The 26,068-nt window shown below is 38.1% G+C and overlaps 3 protein-coding genes and 1 pseudogene across 3 annotated transcripts; 2 read left to right on the plus strand and 2 right to left on the minus strand.

Moving 5' to 3' along the window:
- Positions 1-9,491: 9,491 nt before the first annotated feature.
- Positions 9,492-10,265, plus strand: LOC129876945 (mitochondrial fission 1 protein A-like; the record flags this gene model as incomplete). The annotated part of the gene is made up of 3 exons (XM_055952424.1): positions 9,492-9,674; positions 9,837-9,900; positions 9,988-10,265. Coding segments are annotated over 3 exons (333 nt in total), but the record flags the coding sequence as incomplete, so codon positions are not given.
- Positions 10,266-13,353: 3,088 nt separating this feature from the next.
- On the plus strand, positions 13,354-15,495 carry LOC129877814 (trans-resveratrol di-O-methyltransferase-like). The gene is made up of 2 exons (XM_055953354.1): positions 13,354-14,131; positions 15,202-15,495. Exons 1-2 carry the CDS (start codon positions 13,358-13,360, stop codon positions 15,493-15,495), a joined length of 1,068 nt encoding a protein of 355 aa, XP_055809329.1. The 5' UTR covers positions 13,354-13,357.
- Positions 15,496-16,658: 1,163 nt separating this feature from the next.
- Positions 16,659-18,734, minus strand: LOC129877808 (lariat debranching enzyme-like; annotated as a pseudogene).
- Positions 18,735-19,417: 683 nt separating this feature from the next.
- LOC129876988 (DNA-directed RNA polymerase III subunit 2-like) lies at positions 19,418-23,592 on the minus strand. The gene is made up of 2 exons (XM_055952465.1): positions 22,024-23,592; positions 19,418-21,524 (listed from the first exon to the last, which is right to left on the minus strand). The coding sequence occupies exons 1-2, from the start codon at positions 23,590-23,592 to the stop codon at positions 19,647-19,649; spliced, it is 3,447 nt and encodes a 1,148-aa protein (XP_055808440.1). The 3' UTR covers positions 19,418-19,646.
- Positions 23,593-26,068: the final 2,476 nt, after the last annotated feature.

The following is a 26,068-nucleotide window of genomic DNA, read 5'->3' on the forward strand; positions in this document are numbered from 1 at the left end:
TAGGGAACGACCCTTGTAACCCCGACAGTGCTTAAGAGGGGTTTAAGAGTATTTTGTTTGTGAGGTAACATGAATTAAGCGATTTTACCAGTTTTTCCGTGTGTGTTAGCCTACGAAATTTTAAGGAGCCGAGGGTCCGAGTCGAATTTTCTTGGATTCTTCCATAGTGACATTCGTAACGACCCGGCGAATGACCCCAATAGCCCCGACAACGCTTTAAAGGGGTTTAGGAGCATTTTATTTGCGAGGCAACAGTAATTTGGCGATTTTTCTAGTTTTTTGTGTATGTTAGCCTACGGAATTTTAAGATGCCGAGGGTTCGAGTCGATATTTTTTGGATTTTTCCATAATAGCATTCATAACGACTTGTGGAATGACTCCAGTAGCCCCAAAAGTGCTTTAGAGGGCTTTAGGAGCATTTTATTGGTGACATACCTGAAATTAGGTGATTTTGCCAGTTTTTCGTGTATGTTAGCCTACAGATTTTTTAGTTGTCGGGGGTTTGGGTTGAATTTTCTTGGATTCTTCTATAGTAGCATCCGTAACGACCTACAAAATGACTCTAGTAGCCCCGTTGGTGATTAATAGGGGTCTAGGAGCATTTTATTTGCGATGCACCAAGAATTAAGCTAATTTGCTAGTTTTTCATGTGTGTTAGCCTACAGATTTTTAAGGTACCGGGGTTCGGGTCAAACTTTCTTGGATTCTTCCATAGTACCATCTGTAATGACTTGGGGAACCACTATAGTAGCCCCGACGGTGCTTTAAAGGGTTTTAAGAGAATTTTATTTGCAACACAAAAGGTATTAGGTAATTTTGCTAGTTTTTCATGAGTGTTAGCCCACGAATTTTTTAGGTGCTTGGTGTCCGGGTTAAATTTTCTTGAATTCTCCTATAGTAGCTTCCGTAATAACCTAGGGTACAACTCTAATTGCCCCAACACCGCTTTAGAGGGGTTTAAGAGCATTTTATTAGCGATGCAACAGTAATTAAGCAATTTTGCAAGTTTTTCGTGTGTGTTTGCCTGCAAATGTTTTAGGTGCCGGGGGTTCGTGTCGAATTTTCTTAGATTCTTCTATAGTAGTATCCAGAATGACCTGGGAACGACTCCAGTAACCCCGATGGCGCTTTAGAGGGGTTTAGAAATATTTTATTAGCGACGCAATAGGAATTAAACGATTTTGCTAGATTTCAATGTGTGTTAGCCCACATATTTTTTAGGTGCCGGGGGTTCGAGTCGTATCTTCTTAGATTCTTTTATAGTAGTATTCGTAACAACTTGAGGAACAACTCCAATAGCCCTGACAACGCTTTAGAGGGGTCTAGGAGCATTTTATTGGCGAGGCAACATAAATTAGGCAATTTTTCCAATTTTCGTGTGTGTTAGCCTACAAATTTTTTAGGCGTTGAGGGTCCAGGTCGAATTTTCTTGGATTTTTAAATAGTAGCATCCGTAACGACCTAGCGAACTACTTCAGTAGTCCCTGCAGTTCTTAAGAGGGGTGTAGGAGCAAGTTATTGGCAATGCAACAGGAATTAGGCGATTTTTACAATTTTTCATGTGTGTTAGCCCACATATTTTTTAGATGCCGGGGGTCAGGGTTGAATTTTCTTTATTTTTTACAAAGTAGTATCCATAATTACCTAGGGAATGATTTCAGTAGCCACAACGACTCTTAAAGAGGGGTCTAGAAGAATTATTTTGGCAACACAACAGGAATTAGGCGATTTTGCCTTTTTTTGTGTGCATTAGCCCATGAATTTTTTAGGTGCCGGGGTTCCGGCTCAAACTTTCTTGGATTTTTCCAAAGTAGGATACGTAATGACCTGGGGAACGACTCCAGTAGCTCCGACAGCGCTTTAGAGGGGCTTAGGAGCATTTTATTGACGATGCAACATTAATTAGGCGATTTTGCCAATTTTTCGTGAGTGTTTGCCCACAGATTTTTTAGGTGCCGGGGTTCGGGTCGAATTTTCTTGGATTTTTCTATAGTAGCATCCATAACGACCTAGGGAAAAACTCTAGTAGCCCTGGAGGCGCTTTAGAGGGGTTTAGGAGCATTTTATTGATGAGGAAACATAAATTAGGAAATTTTGCCAGTTTTTCGTGTATGTTAGCACACAGATTTTTGGATGCCGAGGGTCTAGATCGAACCTTCCTCGATTCTTCCATATTAGCATCCGTTGCCACCTACGGAATGACTCCAATAGCCCCGGCGGCGCTTTAGAGGGGCTTAGGAGCATTTTATTGGCGACGTAAAAGGAATTAGGCAATTTTGCTAATTTTTTGTGTGTGTTAGCCCACAAAATTATTAGGTGTTGGGGTCTGGGTCAAAAATTCTTGAATTCTTCCATAGTAACATTCGTAACAATCTGAGATATACTCCAGTAGCCCCGGTAGTGCTTTAGAGGGGTTTAGGAGTATTTTATTTGTGACGCACCAGAAATTAGATGATTTTGCCAGTTTTTCGTGTGTTAGCCCACAGATTTTTTAGGTGCTGGTGGTACGGGTCAAACTTTCTTGGATTCTTCCATAATAGCCTCCGTAATGACTTTGGAAACGACTCTAGTATACCCGGCTGTGGTTTAGAAGGGTTTACGAGCATTTTATTGGTGACACAAAAGGAATTAGGCAATTTTGTCATCTTTTTGTGTGTGTTAGGCCACAGATTTTTTAGATGCCAAAGGTCCGGGTCGAACTTTCTTGGATTCTTCAATAGTAGCATCCGCAACGACCAAGGGAACGACTCCAATAACCCCGGTGGCACTTTAGAAGGGTTTAGGAGCATTTTATTAGCGACACAAAAGGAATTAGGCGATTTTGCCAGTTTTTCATATGTGTTATCCCACAGATATTTTAGGTGCCGGGGGTCTGGGTCGAAGTTTCTTGGATTTTTCCATAGTATCATCCGTAATGACATAGGGAAAAACTGTAGTAGCCCCAGCGATGCTTTAGAGGGGTTTAGAAGTATTTTATTGGCGAGACAACAGAAATTAGGCAATTTTGCCAGCTCTTCGTGTGTGTTAGGCCACAAATATTTTATGTAGCAGGGGTCCAGATTGAACTTTCTTGGATTCATTCATAGTAGCGTCCGTAATGACCTAGGAAACGATTCTAGTAGCCCCAAAGGCTCTTAAAGAGGGGTCTAGGAGCATTTTATTTGCAACACAACAGGAATTAGGCAATTTTACAAGTTTTTCATCTATGTTAGTCTACGATTTTTTTAGGTGCAAGCTCTTTCATGTGTGTTAGCCCGCAGATTGTTTTAGGTGCCAGGGGTCTGGGTCAAATTTTCTTGGATTATTCCATAGTCGCATCCGTATCGATCTGGGTAATGACTCCAGTAGCCTCGGTGGCTCTCTAGAGGGGTTTAGAAGTAATTTATTGGCGACACAACAGGAATTAAGCAATTTTATCAGTTTTTTATGTGTGTTATCCTAAGGATTTTTTAGGTGCCGGGGGTCTGGGTTGAAATCTATTGGATTCTTCTATAATAGCATCCATTACGACCTGGAGAACAACTCCAGTAGCTCTTGGTGCTTTAGAGGAGTTTTGGAGCATTTTATTGGCGACGCAAAAGAAATTAGGCGATTTTGCCAATTTTTCGTGCGTGTTAGCCAATGAATATTTTAGGTATTGGGGGTCCGGTCAAATTTTCTTTAATTCTTCTATAGTAGCGTCCGTAACGACTTGGGGAACTACTCCAGTAGCCCCGAAGACGCTTTAGATTGGTTTAGGAGCATTTTATTGGCGATGCAATAAGAATTAGGCGATTTTGCCTATTTTTTGTTTGTGTTAGCCCAAAAAACTTTTAGGTCTCGGGGGTCCGGGTTGAATTTTCTTGGATTCTTCCATAGTAACGTCCGTAACGACGTGGGAAACAACTCTAGTAGCCCCGGCGGTGCTTTAGAGGGGTTTAAAAATATTTTATTTCCGAGGCAACAAAAATTAGGCGATTTTGCAAGCTTTTCGTATGTGTTAGCCTATAGATATTTTAGGTGCTGGGGGTCCGGGTCTAATTTTCATGGATTCTTACATAGTAGCATCCGTAACAACTTGGAGAACGACTCTTGTAGCCCTAGTGACACTTTAGAGGAGTTTAGGAGCATTTTATTAGCGAGAAAACAGAAATTAGGCGATTTTGCCATATTTTTGTTTGTGTTATCCCATAGATTTGTTAGGTGTCGGAGGTTCGGGTCAGGTTTTTTTGGATTCTTAACGACCTGGGGAATGACTCCAGTAGCTCCGGCGGTGCTTTAGACGGGTTTAAGAGCATTTTATTGGCGACGCAACAGGAATTGGGCTATTTTGCCAGTTTTTCGTGTGTGTTAGCGCACAAAACTTTTGGGTGCCGGGGGTATGTGTCGAATTTTATTGAATTCTTTCATAGTAGCATCCGTAACATCTGTTTAACAACTCTAGTAATCCTGACGGTGCTTTAGAGGGGTTTAAGAGCATTTTATTAGCGACGCAAAAAGAATTAGGCAATTTTGCCAGTTTTTCGTGTATGTTAGCCTAGAGATTTTTGAAGTGTAGGGGATCCGGGTCAAATTTTCTTGGATTTTTCCATAGTAGCGTCTGTAACGACCTAGGAAACGACTCTAGTAGCCCCGACGTTGCTTAGTGGCATTTAGGAAAATTTTATTGGCGAGGCAATAGGAATTAGGCGATTTTGCTAATTTTTCATTTGTGTTAGCCCACGTAATTTTTAGGTGCCGGGGGTCCGGATCGAATTTTGTTGGATTCCTCCATAGTAGTGTCCGTAACAACCTAGGGAACGACTTCAGTAGCTGCGGCGGCTCTTAAGAGGGGTGTAGGAGCATTTTATTGGCGATGCAACAGGAATTAAGCGATTTTGCCAGTTTTTTGTGTGTATTAGCCCACAAATTTTTAAGGTGCCGCGGGTCGGGTCGAAATTTCTTGGATTCTTCCATAGTAGCATCCGTAACAACATGGAGAATGACTCCAATAGCTTCATTGGCGCATTAGAGGGGTTTAGGAGCATTTTATTGGCGACGCAATAGGAATTTGGCGATTTTGCAAGTTTTTCTTTTGTGTTAGCCCACAGAATTTTTAGATGTCGGGGGTATGGGTTGAATTTTCTTAGATTCATCCACAGTAGCCTTAACGACCTCGAAAATGACTCCAGTAGCTCCGACAACGCTTTAGAGGGGTTTAGGAGAATTTTATTGGCGACGCAATAAGAATTAGATGATTTTACCAGTTTTTCATGTGTGTTAGCCCACTAATTTTTTAGGAGCCGGGGGTCCGGGTCTAATTTTCTTGGATTCTTCCATAGTAGGATCTGTAACAACCTAGGGCACGACTTCAGTAGCCCCGACGGCGCTTAAGAGGGGTCTAGGAGAATTTTATTGGCAACGAATTACGAATTAGGCGATTTTCCAATTTTCTGTGTGTGTTAGCCCCCAAATTTTTTAGGTGTCAGGGGTCCGGGTCAAACATTCTTAGATTCTTCAATAGTAGCATTCGTAAAGACTTGGGGAACGATTTCAGTAGCCCCCGTGGCACTTTTGAGGGGCTTAGGAGCATTTTAATGGCGACGCAAAAGGAATTAGGCAATTTTTCTAGCCACAAATATTTTGGTTGCCAGGGGTCCAGGTCGAACTTTCTTGGATTCTTCCATAGTAGCATCCATAACGACTTGGTGAACGACTCCAGTAGCCCTAGTGGCGCTTTAGAGGGTCTTAGGAACATTTTGTTTTAGACGCAAAAGTAATTAAGCGATTTTGCTAGTTTTTGGTGTGTGTTAGCCCACGAATTTTTAAGGTGCCAGGGCTCCGGGTCGAATTTTCTTGGATTCTTCCATTATAGCATCCGTAACGATCTGGGAAACGATTACTATAGCCTCGGTAGTGCTTTAGAGGGTTTAGGAGCATTTTATTGGCGACGCAACAATAATTAAGCGATTTTGATAATTTTTCGTGTGTGTTAGCCCACAGATTTTTTAGGTGCCAGGGGTCTGGATCGAATTTTCTTGGATTCTTTTGTAGTAGCGTCCGTAATGACTTCCAGAACAACTCTAGTAGCCCCGATGACACTTTAGACATAGTTATGCAAACAAGTAATTGATACATATGAAAGAAACTGAGCGTTCAATCCAAAATTTTAAAATAATTGATGGAATGACAGGACAATATAAACTTATTTGAAATTTTTTAGACAATAACAATTCCAATGAAGAACAATTGTACTTCTATAACAAAAGGGGACTTCATTATTTATTAATAAAAAAGGCACTTTATTAGAATTGAGCCTTTTATCCCAACCTGTCTATAAAAAAGCATGCAAGTTTAACGAGACCCAAAGTTACTTTTTGCATTTTGTTCATCTTTTGCTAAAAGCTTCTACTTTAATTTAAACATTTAAAATTCCATCTATCTGATGATTCTTTAACAAGGTGAGATGAATGAAAATAATAAATAAATAACGAATGGGAATACACTAGTTTCTCTACATTCTAATACTGATCATATCATTACTATTTGTTAGTTTTAAAGCATTTCATACATTCTTGATGTTATGTCAAGAGTTTGTTATTGTGTGATATAACTAATGAAATACATGCTAATGAGAAGTTTTGAGTAACAACAACAACAATCCAGTAAAATTCCATAACTTGGGGTCTAGGGAGGGTAAAGTGTACGTAGACCTTACTCCTATTAAAGTAGGACGGCTGTTTCTGAGGGACCCTCGGCTCAATAGAAGCATAAAAAGAGGACAGATAAGGCTAAGAAGTTCAAAGCGATATGAAAAAGCAAATAACGAAAGCGACACAGATAAAATAGAGTAATCAAAGTACAGAAAGTAATAGATAATAACATAAATCAGAGCACAAATTATAGTGCGCTAATATGCCTACTAATACGGAAGAATAACGAGACTATGTACTAGCCTTCTACCCTAATAAGGGTCCTCTACACCCTCCTATCTAAGGTCATGTCCTTGGTAAGTTGTAACTGCGCCATGTCCTGTCTAATCACATCTCCTCAATATTTCTTCGGCCTACCCCTACCTCTTCTGAAACCATCCATGGACAACCTCTCACACCTCCATACTAGGGCATCTGTGTCTCTCCTCTTCACATGCCCAAACCATCTCAATCGCATTTCCCGCATCTTGTCTTCCACCGAGGTCACTCCTACCTTGTCCCGATATCCTCATTTCTAATCATATCGCTCCTAGTATGTCCACACATCCATCTCAACATTCTCATCTCGGCAACTTTCATCTTTTGAACATGAGAGACCTTAACTGGCAAACACTCAGCCCCATATAACATAGCCGGTCTAACCACCACTTTGTAGAACTTGCCCTTTAGTTGTGGTGACACCTTCTTGTCACATAGCACACCGGAAGAGAGCCTCCATTTCATCCACCCTGCCCCAATATGATGTGTGACATCATCGTCAATCTCCCCGCTGCCTTGCATGATAGACCTAAGGTACTTAAAACTATTTTTCTTTTGGATAGCCTGGTCACCAAGCCTAACTTCCGCGCCATCCTCCTGAGGTATCAATGAGAAGTTTTGAGTATGAAAAAAATTTAGGCATAATATATAAATTAACATTTTAATTTAAATTTAATTGACAATGGGGATATACCTCTAGACACCTCAACTCATCTCATGTCAGTTGAACACTTATATACTTTCAAAATTGAAATATCACGTTAGCATCAGATGTCTCAAGAATGATTTGAGGTGTACATATTTAATGAACTTTTTATTACAAGTATATTGTTTGAGCAAACACAACTGGGTTGGGCTGAAGCTGTAGCTTGGCTTCTACCTTACTTTTTATTTTAGAAGAGTTTTGATTTGGGTCTTGTGGAGGTTCTTTGCCTCAAACATGTTACTTCCTCCGTTTCAATTTGTTTGTTTGGTTTTGATTTAACACGGAGTTTAAGAAACTAAAAAAGACTTTTGAATCTTGTAGTCTGAAATTAAAAATATGTAAAATGTATCAAAATGTTCTTTAATCTTGAGGTCTTAAACATGTCATGTGGAAAGTTAAATTTAAAAGTTGTCAAAAAAAGAAAAGAGACGTTCTTTTTTAAACAGACTAAAAAGGAAAGTAAGATGAGCAAATTAAAACGGCGGGAGTAGTTGGCAGTTGGTCATGCCTTTATTTAGTCTTTTGCTATTATTTGACCATTTATATAAGAAAACTCTTGCTTTGGATTGCAGGAACCATAAAGAAAGTTTTGACTAACATCTAAAGAATTTGTTATTGAGAATAAAGAGTTGATGAGAAATATGTTGCTTTAAGTTGCAGGAACTTTGAAGAAAGATCTGTTTTTTTAATTGACAGTAGAAAATTGTGTTATTAATAAGGAAGAGTGTTGGGTGATATCGTTCTCACTAGTGGATTTAAAGTTTAGCATTGGAGATACTTTGTGTTATCCATTTTAATCTTGTTACTTAGAAAGATGAAGTGGTGCTTTTGCTTATATCAGCATGCAGTAGTGGCCTTACTTTGCAACAACATATAAAAAATATTTGGTCTAATTTTGTCTCACAAGAAAAAATACAAGAGAGAAGTTGAACAAATTGACTTGTACTGAGAATAAAAAAATGAAGCGTTATTGTACTATATTGCTTTGGTGCTTAGTCTTATGTGCCTATGCATATTGACTAGGGCTGTGAGAGAGAAGTTGCAGATGCTAGAGAAGGTGCCTCTGATGAAGGAAAGAATGAAAGTATTATGAGATTGTCGTGGGCCCTTGTTCATTCTAAACGACCTGAAGATGTGCAACGAGGGATAGCTATGCTTGAGGGTGAAAATTAGTCAGATCTATTTCCTACTTTATGTTCTAAGTTGTCGCTTGACTTGCTTCTACATATTTCAGATTATCTAGTAATGCTTGTGAATTGTGATACTACCGCCGTCTATCTATTTTCATCATATAACTCCTAGTTTCCATAGATCTCAATATTCGTGGACATATACGCATAATGATCTTAGTCACTCATCTTAGCGGCATCAAATTTTTCTGTGTTATTACTCGCGTGGAAGATGTGGTTGAGGAACTTCCGAAATTCTCCTTTAGTTTTCTTCTTATGCAAACTTGTCATTTTTTGATCAACGCTTTCAGATTTTAATTATCTATCATGATGCTCTTCTTTGTCTTTGAAATTCTAAAGTGAAACACATTCATGGAGTTCCCATACTTGAAGGACATTGTTGAGACAGTCTTCTGTTATTTCTCTTGTAGTGTAACAGAATTTGTCATTTAGTAGTAGTAACTATATTAGACTGCTCCATATAAATGGACTCAGGAAGTAAAATTCATAGAGTCAAGAACATGTAACATATTAAAGCAATCATGTCACTGTTGAATCGTCGCAAAATTACTCTGATTTTGTTCATTGGTTCATGGTACTGTTACTTTCAACTCTTTTGGGCTTTTGTTGCTTAAAATCATTTTATTTTTCTTTTTGATTTGATGTTTATGTGTCTAATGAATAACGTCCTTGAGGGTTCAATTTATAAAGACCATCATCTCTTTTGCTTCTTTTTTTTCTTCTCCAACTTCACTTGCCAACTCAAGTAGTCTACTACAGCAGCGAGAAAAGCTTTATCTTTTAGCTGTTGGATATTACAGAAGCGGGGAATATTCAAGGAGTAGAGAGATTACAGTACAATGTCTGGAGGTTTGGTCCTAATCTTTTTACTGTTCTTAGTCACTTTGCTGTGAACTCTCTACTCAACTCATATATCAAGCTCCCAAAATCAACCTGCTATTTATTGATCATTTGAGACAATCGGAATTAATCACCCTATTTAGTTTGCTAAAAGTTTTCTCTTTCCGTTAGATTGCACCTGATTGGAGACAAGCTTTGTCTCTTAAGAAGGCTATTGAAGATAGAATTACTAAGGGTAATGATCTGAGACTTCTTTTCCTTGCTTGCTCGATTTTCTATACCAACATAGCAATTTGGATTCATTTGTGTCTATGCGATGCAGATGGTGTCATTGGTATAGGAATTACTGTGGCTACTATAGGACTGATTGCTGGTGGGATTGTAGCATCATTGGTCCGAAGAAAATGATCTTGGACTGCTCTATCAATCTTTACCAAAACAACCATCTGAGGTTATTAACTACTCATTACAATGCCACAAAAATCCGAGTTTCAATTGACAAAAAGAAGATGAATGAACCATATTTGTTCGTTTCTTTACCATTCCCGGCCTTTTTCTTCTCTTCGACTCGTTTAGAGGGAGTCAATGAATGTTCAATAGATTAATGACAGGCCACTGAATTCTGGTGATTAATTCCTCGTTTGGTTAAAGACTCACTTTAGAATTACTAGTTATATAAATGTCATGTAAATTTTTCTTTGATATTTGTTAATAACTGTGTGAAAAACACAGGTGGTAAACAGTATTAACCTTGACTCTACAAATTCTTTGTCCAATTGAGTTATCACTTGTAAAACCAACTCTTCAAATACAATCACTTGCCATCTATAAAATATTCATATTAGTAAGGAATATATTTTAGTCAAAATTTACATTAACAACAAATTCATGAAAGGGGTCAAACTATGCAAGCTTGGCATATTCGGATAAGGAAAAACTCGAGAGATTGCTTCGAAATAAGATTCTTGTTGCTAGCAGACGGCTAGTATATGTTATAAAAATGTTGAAGAACCAAATGCCAAATCCATAAGGGTAAAACAAATATTCTTCTCATAAATGCCAATCACAGTTTAAATATTTATCATTTGTGCTAGTGCTATTGACTGCTTGGATAATAATGAACAAATTCACCGATGATTCCAAATACAAATAAACAAAGGGAGGCACAATAGCATCTTCTGCCCCAAACTAAGGCATATTTGTCCATGAAATATCCTTTTTCCATGCATTCAGATACAAACAACAACAACCCAGTGCAATCCCACATCGTAGGGTCTGGGGAGGGTAAAGTGTACGCAGACCTGACTCCTACCAATGTAGGACGGCTGTTTCCGAAAGACCCTCGGCTCATTAGAAGCATAAAAAAAGGTCAGACAAGAGTATTAAAAGTAGACAAATAGATAACGAAATAATCAAAGCACAAAAAGCAGTAGGTATTATTAGATAGTAACATAAATACCATAAATCAAAGATCAATCAATCAATCAATCAAAAATCAAAGTACAAGGAATCATAGTGCTTTAATACGCCTACGGCTAAGGGGAAGAAATGCCACTATGTGCTAGCCTTCTACCCTAATGTGTGTCCTCCATACCCTCCTATCTAAGGTCATGTCCTCGGTAAGTCGTAAATGCGTCATGTCCTGTCTGATCACCTCTCCCCAGTATTTCTTCGGCCTACCCCTACCTCTTCTGAAACCATCCATGGCCAACCTCTCACATCTCCGCACTGGTGCATCTGGGACTCTCCTCTTCACATGCCCAAACCATCTCAGTCGCGTCTCCCGCATCTTGTCTTCCACCGAGGCCACTCCTACCTTGTCTCGAATAACCTCATTTCTAATCCTGTCGCTTCTAGTATGCCCACACATCCATCTCAACATTCTCATCTCGGCAACTTTCATCTTTTGCACGTGGGAGACCTTAACTGGCCAACACTCTACCCCGTATAACATAGCTGGTCTAACCACCACTTTGTAGAACTTGCCCTTAAGTAGTGGTGGCACCTTCTTGTCACACAACACACCATAGGCGAGCCTCCATTTCCTCCATCCTGCCCCAATACGATGTGTGACATCCTCGTCGATCTCCCCATTGCCTTGCATTATAGAACCAAGGTACTTAAAACTACTTTTCCTTTGGATGGCTTGGTCCCCAAGCCTAACTTCCGCGCCAACCTTCTGAGGTGTCTCACTGAACTGGCACTCTAGGTACTCTCTCTTGGTCCTACTCAGCTTAAAACCTTTAGACTCCAAGGTGCTTCTCCAATCTTCCAACTTAGCGTTAACTCCGCTACGAGTCTCATCGATGAGGACTATGTCGTCCGCAAAAAGCATACACCATGGCACCTCACCTTGAATTTGTCGCGTCAATACATCCATCACCAAGGCAAATAGAAACGGTCTCAAGGCTGATCCTTGATGCAACCCCATCACCACCGGGAAGTGTTCTGAGTCCCCTCCTACTGTCCTTACCCTGGTTTTGGCACCCTCGTACATGTCCTTGATCAACCTTATGTACGCTACCGGTACACCTTTAGCCTCCAAACATCTCCATAGTATCTCTCGAGGGACTTTATCATAAGCCTTTTCTAAGTCGATGAATACCATATGCAAGTCTCTCTTTCTCTCCCTATATTGCTCCATTAGTCTCCTCATAAGATGGATGGCTTCCGTAGTTGAGCGTCCCGGCATAAATCCGAACTGGTTCTCTGAAATAGACACGCCTCTCCTCACCCTCATCTCCACCACTCTTTCCCACACTTTCATAGTATGGCTTAGAAGCTTGATACCTCTGTAGTTGTCGCAACTCTAGCTATCCCCCTTGTTTTTGTATAGAGGGATCATGATGCTCGACCTCCATTCTACGGGCATCATTGCAGTCATAAAGATGACATTAAATAACCTAGTCAGCCATTCCAAACCTACCGAGCCCGCACTCTTCCAAAATTCTCCAGGGATCTCGTCAGGTCCGGTCGCTCTTCCCCAGCGCATCCTACGAACAGCACCTTTAACCTCATCGACCGTAATACTGCTACAACCCCCAATATCGTGACTCCTTCCTGTATGTTCCAAATCTCCCAACACAATTTCTGTGTCCCCACTGTCATTCAAAAGTTTATGGAAGTAAGACTGCCATCTTTGTTTGATAAGGGTCTCCTCTGTCAGTACTTTTCCGTGCTCGTCTTTAATGCACTTCACTTGATCCACATCGCGTGCCCTCCTCTCCCGGGCCTTGGCTAGCCTGAATAGCTTCCTGTCCCCGCCTTTCTCTTCTAGTTCAGCATAAAGGCGTTCAAAAGCTGCCATTTTTGCCGTTGCAACCGCCGACTTCGCCTCCTTCCTCGCTATCTTATACAGTTCCCCATTCGTCCACTTCTCCACCTCATCCATGCATTCAGATAAAACTACAAAATATGTTGCTCAAACTCTTTAAAAAAGTTGTTGCACCCATATCAGATTGACAGATCCGCACTCTTTTCAACATAACTTCAAAGTCTAGATGATGAATGAGTGTATATAGTTAACTAGCCAAGTCTACTCTTTGTGCTTGTCAATCAGTATCCCATTCTTCGGATATAGATTTCTTCTGATCGCGTGATTCATCCTTTCTCCCTCTTTCATCACAAGGCGTGGTCTGACTCGGAGAAAAAAAAAATCACAACTTTTTTCCACAGGTTGTTGAAATTTTTATATGGCTGATCATAATGAGAACCTTACTCCTAGTGAACTTCTTCAAGCTGAAACACAATCATGGAACCAACTCTATTTCTTCATAGAACATGTAACATTGAAATGTGCACTTCAATTGGACATACCTAATGTCATCACCAAACATGGCAAACCAATGACAATATCAAAACTCATGGCTTCCCTCCCTATTAGCCCTTCAAAATTTTCCCATTTTCACCGCCTTACACGAATATTAGTTCGTTATGGCTTGTTGATTCTACAAAAATATGAAGAAAACGACGTTGATGATGATAAACAGTGTTATTCGCTTGCACCAGCTGATCGTTATGTAGTGAAGGATGGGCCCTGGAACTCGATGGAATATCAAGATACATTTTTCTATAAAGCATGGAATTGTTTAGGTTACTGGTTCAAGAATGAGGATCCAAGTGCATTTTATACAGCATATGGAGATTTATTCTGGAGTAAACTTTCGAGAGATCCGAGTAGTGGTAATTGGTTTAACGAAAACATGGCTAGAGATTCGCGATCATTCATTAACGTGTTGATTGGCAACGAGTTTAAGGATGTGTTCGAAGGATTGACATCTTTAGTAGATGTTGGAGGAGGGACTGGAATCATCGCGATGTCTATAGCCAAAAAATTCCCTGACATGAAATGTATTGTTCTTGATCTTCCTCCTGTTGTGGCTAACTTGCAGGGAAGTGAAAAATTGGAATTTGTAGCAGGGGATATGTTTCAGAAAATCCCCTCTGCGAATGCTGTCTTACTCAAGGTAAATCAATAGACTTTTTCCTTAATAATTCCCCTGTTTGTATGATCGATGTTTAGACGTTTTTACATGTATTTGCATAATATTGAAATGTGATGAGTTTAGATGGAGTAACATGATCGGGCTGACTCCATTATTCAAGAGGACTCCCTACACATTGACTGGCCTGTTGATAGACTATCAGTAGGCCGTTTGCTATAAGGGCTCAATTGCTCGTAATGGTATTCCTGTCATACATGAATTCCTAATTTAGAGATAATTCATATAGACAACAGTAATTTTAATATATATAAATTCTTGAATCTCTTTAACGTAAAGAAATCTTATAAAGTAGTGACAAAGGTAGCACAAAATTTACTAGGTTTTTTTTGAATTCCCTAACTATGAAGGTTCACATCGTGATCTAAGTTTCATTTCCCATCGAGAGGTTATAATACTGGTAAAGAGTCCTAGTCTTCTCCTTGGGTTATGAAATAATTCAATAACTTTGGGCTCCCTCACTGCATTCCAAGGCAAGCTCCTACTAGATCCTACTATTCCTACTGGATTTGAGCAACTTGAATCTGTCTATAGCGAGCTAGAGTGGCGGAGGGGGGTTCATCTAAACTCCTTTTGCCGGAAAATGAAAACTAGATGTATAAGGTCAAATAAATTTTTATGCATATATTGATAAAAATCCTGTCTCTCTGAGAGCCTATAGTAGAGGCAAGGTGATATACAAATTCCATAAATTACTGGTATTACTAGTTTCTCTTATAACAACAACAACCTGCCAGTGTAATCCCACACTCTTTTGATAAACCCTCGGATCAAGTAAAGCCTCTTGGAGCAGTTTGAAAAAGAGAATATAGAAATGTTAGCAACGAAAAAAGAGCATTATGTAAAGCAATGGTACATAGCATACAAAGAAAGAACAGTAACAACAACGAACTAGTGTGATAATCGAAGCACATGAAACACAGATGAAAACAACAATCGACGAACAAGAAACTACGAGAATACTTGTTTCTCTTATCTTCTTTTTTTTTTGTTAATTCTCTTGTCACTTCTCTAATTAACTTTGGACATTGCAGTCAATTTTGCATGATTGGAATGATGAAGAATGTGTGAAAATTTTGAAGAACTGCAAGGAGGCAATAACAGGAAGTGGAAAAGTTATAATTATAGACATGGTGATGGAAAATCCAGAATTGGATGATAAATCTGTCCAAGCACAACTCTTCATAGACATGTTGGTGATGGTTTTTTTGGGTAGCAAAGAGAGGAACAAAGAAGAATGGGAAAAGCTTTTCTTAGATTCTGGTTTTACTTGTTACAAAATTATTTTGACTCTTGGTTTGAGGTCTGTCATTGAGCTCTACCCTTAGATCTCTCTTGCTTGTGTTGTATAAGCGGGTTGTTAGAAGCAGATTCAGGATTTAAATTCTACGAGAGTTTAATCTTTAAGGTTCTTAGCATTGAATCCTATGTATTTTAAAAATTGTGGGTTCCGACCTACTCTTTATTGTAATTTTATTCATAAATTAATGTTTTGCATCAAAAGCATTAGATTCAGATGAATTAGATATTCTAAAACCAAGTCTTACCGAAAAAATACTAGTCATTTAAGCGTTGCTAGGAGATATAATAGCAGGACATATTAAAGAGAGTGGATGTATTAAAGTATACAACATAAAAAACTCGAGAAAAAATTTATGATCCTCTTGGGATTATCTTTTCAAGAATCACAGAGACAAATATTTCATTCATTTAACATAGCACACAAATAACCAAAGTTCTAAAGCTTTCATAAGGTTTGTTCATAAGTAAATTTGTTGCTTTAGAACTTTAAATGGATCTGAGCAACTATGGTATTTTCAACTTGAAAAGCCTTGGCAATAACATGATCAATTGTATAGCTCCGATCCGAAAACTGCATCAGCAATGCCTATAACACCAAGATGCTGGCTACTCAAAGCAGCAACAGCAACAACAGCAGCAGGATCAACAGCATCCCATATCCCACGTTACGTTGGTAGTGAATGAGTTCAATAGGGATAAACAAACTCATCGCCTTTTTAAGGACTTCAGTAATAAGGCGACTTTCAGGACTTTAAGTGAGAGTTCAAGGACAGTGAGCATCTCAGTGGCTCTTAGGTGAGTGTGTGGAAAAGTTAATTCCCATGGCACATAGTCAATGTGCACCAATGAGATAGCAAGAGTGTTAAGTCATGGTATTTGAGCTACATTGACCTGAGTGACCTTAGAGCCAAAAGTGTTTGATGTATTTCTAGACAAATGTAAGCCACTGAAGTAATTATCCTCTACTTCAACAGACTTGGGATATTTGCAAGCTAATTAGCCGTTTACCTTTGCTGAAACAACAGAAAAATACAGTGAGAAAATTCATCAAATCATTGATCTTATGATATTCTTATCGCGATTTACTGATTTTCAATACGTGGTCTAGCTTGATCCACCACATAAGAAAACTTGTATTGGACTTGGCTCAAAAGCTCACACAACACAGCAGAACTAAAATGCTATCAGATTCAGCAGGAAAAGGTACTTAGCCATAAATCTTGCAGAAACATTACAAGAATAAGAGGTTTAACCGGCTACGACAACAGGACTTCAAACTTCTAACTCCTTAAAAAAGGAAATTGTCCGAGACTATTTTTTTTCTAATGATAATAGTCTGATTCTTGAATACATGTGGTAGGTTATGTACATATGACACAACATTTATACGCGTGATGTGTTTTCGTCCATCTCTTCAGGTTCTAGGCACAAACCATTCTTCTGTCTATATATATGCATCACAATAGAAGAACAGCATAACTAGTACCATGTTTCGTAACATTTTAGTTGGTATGCATAAAATTGAGCACACCAAGTAGGACGTTTAGTTACCAGTTTCCCTTGATTCTGGCATTTTATTAAGACAGACAATACTCGAGTTCCAGAAACTGTAAAAGAGCTACTGTCTGAGGGTTCCTATAGAAGACTTGACCATTAGCAACAGGTTGAGAATTAGGATTGTAGCATGGTGCAGTCTGAACAAATTCAAACGGCCCCTTGGATCCTCTTGCTCGCAGCTTATTTCTTACAAACTGACGACACTGTTCTATGTCAAGATGAACAATATTGTTATAGTTCGCGTTACTCATTGTCAAGGGCAAGACAGCATTATACTTTCTCGTGATAGCCAACCATTCTTCATCAAGTTGAAGTTCATGAGGTCCTGTTCCAGACTCAATTTCAATAACTTGCAAAAACTTTCTACCAGGTAGGCACTTATCGAGGACTAGAAACTTAGCACAACGACCACCTTTCTCATCATCATGCTGAACTAAAGAAGCAAATTGACAATGCATATGTGCAGAAAACCAATAACAAGGCCTTAACTTTCTCAGTAACTCTGCAGCAGGTTTGCTTCCAAAAGTTCCTTCCTGAATCTCTTTCTCAAGTTTACGCGAATCCTTTTTTTGACAAAGAAGAGTTTTCAAGTCTCCACAGTCAGTGATACCAGCAGGCCAATCATGCGAAAGAAAAATATCAATTGGTTCTTCAATTTGCAAGAGCTTATGGACATCATACTCGCGAACATGATATATAGATCGAATATCCTCTCCATTAGAAGGCAACTTATTCTCATAATGCCCTTTTTCGTAATCACATGAGTTACAAATTCCAGAAAGGCCACCAATACGAACGTTCCCAAACTTGATCACACCACCAAATCCAAGAAAGTATATGTTAGGTACTGCCCATCCTCCATAGTAACGTTCCCAAAGGTAATTGGAGGCCTCATGTTTCCTCCTATAAATATGGTTGGAATTGGTGCTATATTTTCTCCAGAGTAATACTTCCAGAAAGAGTTCATACTCCGATAATTAGATGGCACACTTACACATTCCAAATCCTTTCCATTCCTAACAGCCTGAAAGTCACCACAACATAAAAGGAGATCAATTTTTATATTCTCAACTTGTTGCAATTCCAATAAGGTAGCATACACTTTATCCAATTCTCCATGCATACACCCTTCTACTGCTATCCTCATCTTTATTGATGGTCATTAACTGGGGAAAAAAAACAGGAATTAGCGACAGACAAATTACAAATTTTATAGCTAAACAACAAGATCAGCGACTAATTCTATTTAGCTATGGATTAGCAATAGATTATCAAAAAGAAGTTTGATAGGAATTAGCGACAAACAGATTCTGAGCTAATCAACAAAATCCGTGGATAATTCTATTTATCTAGGATTACCAATAGGTTATCAGAATTAGGGATGAACAGATTTTTGTAGCTAAGCAACAAAATCCGTGGCTAATTCTATCACTGCTAAGAGATCGGGAATTAGCTGCGGACAGATTTTGTAGCTAAACAGCAAATTTGTGGTTAATTCTATTTAGTACGGATTAGCAATAGATTATTAAAAAAATTGATAGGAATGAGCGATATATTTTGTAGCTTACCGTGAGCCTTGGACAAGAACCTCGAACGCACCTTTGATAGACTCCAATCGGAAATTGCTTTCTAGGGTTGATAATATAAAGTTGAAGAAACCAAATTTGTTTAGCATTGGCATTTTAATTTGTATCTAATTAGGATTTTATAGTCAAAATTATATAGGAGAAGGTTTTACAATTTATAGTCAAATAGGTTTTGTACTATTTTATTTATATAAATAGGAATGTTGCCTATTTTTTGAGATTTTGAATAAATATTTTTATTTCTTATGGAAAGCTTTGTTTTTAAAAGTTGCATTTGGAATCTTCTCTTCAGTTGTATTTGTCACTTTTCATGGATAAATTCAAGCGATTTTACCGAACAAATTTAAGAGCACAAAATTAAAAATACTCATTATATACCTCTTTTAATTTAAGATCAAAAAATTCAAAAAAAAAATTATTTCTTAAACTTCGTGTTCAGTCAAATTACGATACTTAAATTAGGACGGATAGAGTATTACTTGTGCGAGATGAATAACTAACTCCTAATCAACTATCAAACGACCCCAAGAGTCTAAGAATACAATAGCCTAGTTTTATGTTTCTAATAATTCTAGTGCAAATTTATGCAGTCAAAAGTTATTGCAAATTTAGCTTTTCACATTCTTATATACATGAGCAAATTTTTTCTTGAATTGGGCGTCTTGAAAACAGTCTCTATGTCTCCTAAAGTAAGGATAAGGTATACATACACCCTAGACCTAACAAATATGCACCAGATCGAGTACTGATCAGGCAATACAATATCAGACTACTGCAAAGAAGCGCGCCTGCTCCATACATTTTGCATCAGATACAGAGGCATCATTGTATCTTATGCTACAGTCAAACAGAAGCATAGTAATCATCTTACGAAAAAACAATACGTGATGTTATAAATAAAAGTACCAAGAAGAAACATAGGCAATTAGAACAGAGAAGTCAAGAAGACCTAAGAGAAAGAAGTGTCGAAAAGTAAGCTCAATTGCTAAGGAATGACAAAAATTAGTGAGAAGCTAATAGATGTGACACCATAATCAAGCTTCCGCTAGTTTTAATCGCGGAACGATGTTCATTGATTGGAGCTCCTGGAATAGGAGCTTGCACGCATAAGGCAACTTCATCGTAGACATGTTTTCCCCGTTCTTACACATGGAACAAATGCCAGTCTTCAGCTTGTAGTTGTAATATCCCAATAAACCACATTTTCTGCAAACTTGAACCTCAAATGGATCACTGGAAAGCATCAAGCGCTCGTGTATCAACATACTTGCACCATATGCAATCAAACAATCACGTTCCATTTCTCCCACACGTAAACCTCCATTTCTACTCCTCCCTTCGGTAGGTTGTCTTGTCATCATAACACGAGGTCCACTCCCGCGAGCATGCATTTTATCTAGGACCATGTGTTTCAGCTTTTGGTAATATATTGGCCCCATGAAAATGTATGCTTGTAGTGGCATACCAGTAATACCTGAATAAATAAAATCCTTGCCATTGTAGCTAAATCCATGCTTTACCAGAGTTTCACCGATAGCATCAACCGTGTCTGCATGACCACTGGGTTCTCCGAAAGCACTGCCGTAATGAAACCTACCACATGAAACTCCAGCTTTACTTCCAAGGAGCTCAATCATCTTTCCCACTGTCATTCGGCTAGGAAATCCGTGAGGATTCATAATAAGATCAGGACAAATGCCACGTTCAGAAAATGGAAGATCTTCCTGTTGTACAATGGTGCCGCAGACTCCTTTCTGCCCATGTCTGCTACTAAACTTGTCACCAATCTCAGGCCTACGGGTATTACGGATCATAAATTTGATGCTTAAATTGTTGTTTTCATCAGAGTGAAGAGCCACTCTATCAACGACAGCTGTCTCCCCTTCAAGACCCTTATAAGTTTGTCTACTTGGCTTGTATGCACTATCCGGCAAGTCCAAAGGAGATGTGACTGGTGTCCTCGTAGGGGACTCCTTGTTGACATAGATATCATGATTTCTAATAATTTCTCCTGGAGAAGCTAATCCATCATCATCCAGAATCTGCATCCTCTCTGCTTCGTAACCTTGACGTTGTGGTTTAATTAGTCTATCTGATGTACAATTATTATACTTCTGACATATGGCTGAGTATTTCTTCATCACTATGCAACGCCCAAAACCTCGATCCAAAGAAGACTTGTTCATTACTATTGCATCCTCAATGTCATAGCCACTATAACTCATCACAGCAACAGTGGCGTTCTGCCCAGCCCCTAGTTTATCATATCCAACCAGCTCAATTGTTCTTGTAGTCAGTAAAGGGCGTTGAGGATACATCAAAAGGTAGAGCAAACCATCCATCCGATTCAACTGATTATAGGCAATGTTTCCCATAGCTTGCTTACCCATCGCACACTGATAGGTATTCCGAGGGGACTGATTGTGATGAGGATAAGGTATCAAACCGGCACAAACACCTAAGATCGTGAAAGGCTCAATCTCAATATGTGTTGTATCTGGTGTCACCTCCTTTTCGTATAGAGCAATCAATGAGTTGTTCTCCTCGTTGACATCAAGATATTCTATCAAACCATCTCTTAGAAAGCTGTTGAAGTCACGCACACCATCCCTCAACTCATTCATATGGTGCTCCTTGATCCTAGAAACACCTTTTTCAGCAATTACAAGTGGACGACAGACACGTCCACCATCTGAAGCAATGTAGACACAGCACTGCTTATCATTCACAAAGATGCTTACAAACTCCCCGATTTGACCAGCCCTCCGTAGCTTCCTCATTGCATTAGAAAATCGGTGCGGACTCTTGTGCTTGCCTAGCATAAGTCCATTTAGTACGATGAGATAAGAATTTGGCGTGTGAAGTTCTGCTGCTGAAAGTTGTTCCAAGTCCTCAACACCCAAGTCGTAGCACTGTTCCATCATGTAAAAGTCCAGTTACATGTCACAGAAATGAAGTAGGGACTTCACTTATACAAGCACAAACTGAAAAGTTGGATTTTGTTATGGTTATTAACGCAAAATACAACAAAATAGGAAGTTATTTATGTCTAATATCAGGACTTTTCTGGGAACACTGTTCCGCCAAGTACTTGCAACCTCTCACCATCAATGTACCGTTTAAGTCGGTCTATTGAGGCCTAAGGAGATGATAACAGTATCACTTTCTTTAAGATCACCTTGATGGCATGACTCTTACCAACTCTCTACGGACTAACAGTAAAAAAAAACTTCATTTTTAAGCAAAAACTTCAGTTAACAGCCCCATTGCACATTAATTGCAACATAAGCAACTGAAAACATTACCGTAGCTAATATATGCATTCAGCAGCAGTATATATGTGGTGAAAATTGTTTGGATTATTACACACTTGAAATACCAGGCAGGAGAAACATAAATAATAGACTGTACCAGAGAAATAATAGGGCGCTCATCCTCATCTGTCGTAACATGAGTCAGCAAGGCCAGGTTTTTCACCAATCCACAAGCTTCGCCTTCTGGAGTATCACAAGGGCAGATCATGCCAAACTGGCTAGGTTGCAGTGCTCTAGGACCACTAACTTTTCTAGACTTCTCGAATTGTGGTTTGATCTTCGTCATGTAGCCCAACGTTCCGATGTATGATAGCCTAGCAACAACCTCAGTCGTGCCTTTCCTGTGCATCCTAAATCGTTTAATATCCCAGTTGCCCGTAGATAGGGTTCTCTCCAAATCCAAAGTAATTCTATTACTTTTCTTTAAAAAATATAACAAGTCTGAAGCATTGGGTCTAGCATCAAATGCCCTCCTAGCTTCATCATTCACTGTCTTGAACAAATCCTCAAAAAGGAGAGATAATAGCTGACCGGAGAGCTCCAATCTTTTGTTCCCCACATAGTCCTTGTCATCCATTGCATCCTTGTTTAAGATTGCTTCCATCATGCGCCTCATCATTACTGCAACGTATATGCACTTTTTGCGGAAATTATGTTGATGGACTGGAACATGTGCAAGAAACATGTCACGAAGAATACTCAAAGCTCGGGCTCCCTTCTCAACTGGACCAGTAGAATATGAAGGCATTGTAAGCATCTTGTCACTCTCGAGAAACTCTAATGCTTGATGTTGTGTATACAACTTAAGACCTGCACACTCCTCGATTGATGGCAAAAGCAAAGAACTAAATCGAGGATCTCTTCCTATCATTTGTACAACCTCTTGATCACTTTCCATTCCCATGGCCTTCATGACAACCATTATGGGGACCTTGGTTTTGAACATATTCAACTCTAAGTATACCTTTTCTTTGACCATTTTTATAACTGTTTTGCTTTTTGTTTTTTCTGTGCTGCAGATAACAGATGCTTGTACACAGCCTTTTTTATCTGTATCAATGATTATCCTGTTCTTCGAGAGTTGCTCTTGAATTAAAATTACCTTCTCTCTGCCTTTGATAACAAAATATCCTCCTGGATCAAGTGGGCATTCTCCAAGTTTTGCTAATTGTTCTTCATCTTTCTCACATAGCACACACGAACAACTTCTTAACATAATAGGCATTCGTCCAATGGTAACATCCTTCTGCGTTGACATTGATATCTGCCCATTCCTTGTCATTGTGTAGTCGACTGTGACATAAATTGGAGCTGCATAGGTAAGGTCAGATAGCCGACATTTCTGTGGACTTAGTTTCTCCCTTACACCATCATAAATCATTGATGGTTCACCAATACGAACATCCCTGTACCTAAGATAAATACTAGGGTCCCGTGTTGATCTAATCTCATGATTTGCACGGACAATCTTCTTTATCTCCGTCTTAACAAAGTAATTGAACGAGGCCAAGTGATGCTTCACCAATCCTCTCACCTTTAGGAACTCTGGAATAAGTTGATACTTGTCCACTGAATTCTTAATGGGAGAAGCAAGGTACTGCTTGTCAATTCCGTTGCTCGAGTTGTTTGTTGGATTGGACATAGTAGAATCATAACCTTCACTCATTGCCAATCAATTTTCCTGCAGAACAAAGCCTGAAACAGTAAGTTTGTGGCAACAAATAGCTAGGATCAAAGTCGAAAAAATGAAAGATTGATGACTTTTCACCCTGCAGCCACAACAAAATATAGAACACAATGAATAAGGGGCTAATTCAAGAGCGATCACAAACAAATCTACAAGTATATATCACCATTGACCATCACTAGCAACTTGTATCAAGAAAGCAAGTATACACTATACACAAGAATCGCAGGTGAATCAAGAATTTGAAGTTTATGCGTTCCAACGTAACATCAAGTATGTATTTTAATTAATACATACAGGTATTCTACACCTCTAGAAATACTACACAAGTCAGGATGTTCACTAAGATCAGGTTCAAAATATAAAAAATAAACACACGAAGAAGCCAAAAAGGTCCAACATCTAATATATACATCAAGCAAAAAACTAAAAGCAAATATTGCCTAGCATGCATGTACTTTTTTTCTTTACTTACAATTTCAAGCCCTAATTTTGCCAGGCTATGGTCGAGTGGTAAGAGCACAACGCTTGCACATGACGTGCACACGTCATGGGGTCATGACGTCGAACTGTGCTACACACAACATATTGCGAATAATTTATTTTGATAATTAGGTCTTTGATTCCTTCTAGCAAATTCTCATACTTTACATAAGAGTTGTAGTCCTTTATTATGACAAAGTTGAAACATTCAAATTCTGAAAATTAAGAATCTACATGTATCGAAACTTCAGCAAATATGGGTTTGGCTAAATCCAATATGTACAAATAATTTATTCAGAATCCTGACTTCGCAATTGAAATTAGAAAAGTAAGAAGCTTACAATATCAAGCCCAGGTTTTGGTGGAACTAACACATAATGTGTGGGTTAGTCACAAATAAAAATTTGATATTTAAGGACAAAAGTTAGATATTTAAGGAAAGAAAAATAAAAGATTGTGTTGTACTATGCATCTAATTTCGAACCGCACTTTATTAATTTATAATTTCAAGCCCTAATTAACCTTTTTTCTTTAAGCCCTAATTAACGATTGAGGCAAAATTCATGCGTATGGAGAGAAAAAAAAATTGAATATAATATTTATCATATATTTATTTGAATTAGCTGTAGTATTAAAAAGTTATATAGTATAAGCGATAGTTTTAGATTTTATAGCGGATATGTGGATACACTTATCATCCGTGGTTCCCTCGCGAATATAATAAAGCAGAGATATTATATACATACAGATATAATGTATTTTATTATTGTTACACGATAGCTTTAGATTTTATAGCGGATATGTGTGGATACACTTATCATCCGCGCGAATATAGTTAAGCAGAGATATTATATACACACGAACACAATGTATTTTACTATTGTTACACGTGCGGATACATTGTATTCCGCTACAAAAATATCATACACACACACATATATATATATATATATATATATATATATATATATATATATACACATACATACATGTATTTCACTATAATTATGCACGTGAATATAGAGTATTCTGCTACATGTTGAAATCAAAATGCTGCTAGGTTTCATAATTATGTAAAAATTCGTTATTTTTAGTAAATCTGGATTTATGATATGAAGTCTCCTTCAAATTTTTAGACAAAAGTGTTGTTGAGATATTGAGCTTGTATGAGATCTCAATTCTCATACACATTCCGATGATTGATCAAATGAATAAGTCAACTTTATATAATTATTGTGTGAAGAATGCGTTATGATCCGTGACTTGTCCTTCTATAAAGTTAAATCGCCTATGGAACTAACTAATCTTCTACTTTTAATTAGCGTGTCAAATTTAATGTGCTTTTTTCTGTACATTTTAAAAGTCAATGTTTTCATTATATTTGAATTAACTAGTTTCAACCTTGTGTTGTGTTGTTAAGTTTCAAAAATTATTTTTTAAAATTAAATTTCGTATGAATTTGAATTATGTCATATAAATTATGATAAAGATGTAGTAATATAGCACGATAATCATAGGCTAAAAAATCTACGGTCGCCAGGGAGGAAGAAAAAGGCTTCTCAACTTTATATATTGGATAATTAAGCAAGAACAAATTTAAAATGTTTGTATACAAAGTTACAGCTACTAATTTCACATGAATTTGTATTATTCACTTTGATATTACTTCTAGAAGTAATTAACCTTTTTATGAAATTCGTACTGTTTGTTCATTGTTAGAAGAGTAAATACAAAGCTCATAAATTCGTAATCTTTGGATAATCAAACAATTAGTCAATTAGGGTAATAAAAAGTGTGAACTTCAAATCCATATTTTTAACTTAATCTTTATTGTAGTTATGTCCAATCCAACTATGTAATAGTAATAATCGACCAGAGTTTCTAATTCGAGCCCTGTGAATCAAAGTTGGATCAAGAATTTGAAGTTTAATTTACAGGTTCAGGATTCTATAGTTCTTTTAAGTTACACATT

The sequence above is a fragment of the Solanum dulcamara genome, chromosome 12 (genome assembly GCF_947179165.1).
Source record: "Solanum dulcamara chromosome 12, daSolDulc1.2, whole genome shotgun sequence".
NCBI classification, from domain to species: Eukaryota; Viridiplantae; Streptophyta; class Magnoliopsida; order Solanales; family Solanaceae; genus Solanum; species Solanum dulcamara.

Coding starts and splice junctions, on each gene's coding strand:
- LOC129876988 (XM_055952465.1), bottom strand. CDS start 23,592: ATGAGTGAAGGTTATGATTCTACTATGTCCAATCCAACAAACAACTCG. Junction 21,525..22,023: donor AGCGCCCTATTATTTCTCTG/GTACAGTCTATT, acceptor ATGATGGAACAG/TGCTACGACTTGGGTGTTGA.
- LOC129877814 (XM_055953354.1), top strand. CDS start 13,358: ATGGCTGATCATAATGAGAACCTTACTCCTAGTGAACTTCTTCAAGCT. Junction 14,132..15,201: donor CGAATGCTGTCTTACTCAAG/GTAAATCAATAG, acceptor TGGACATTGCAG/TCAATTTTGCATGATTGGAA.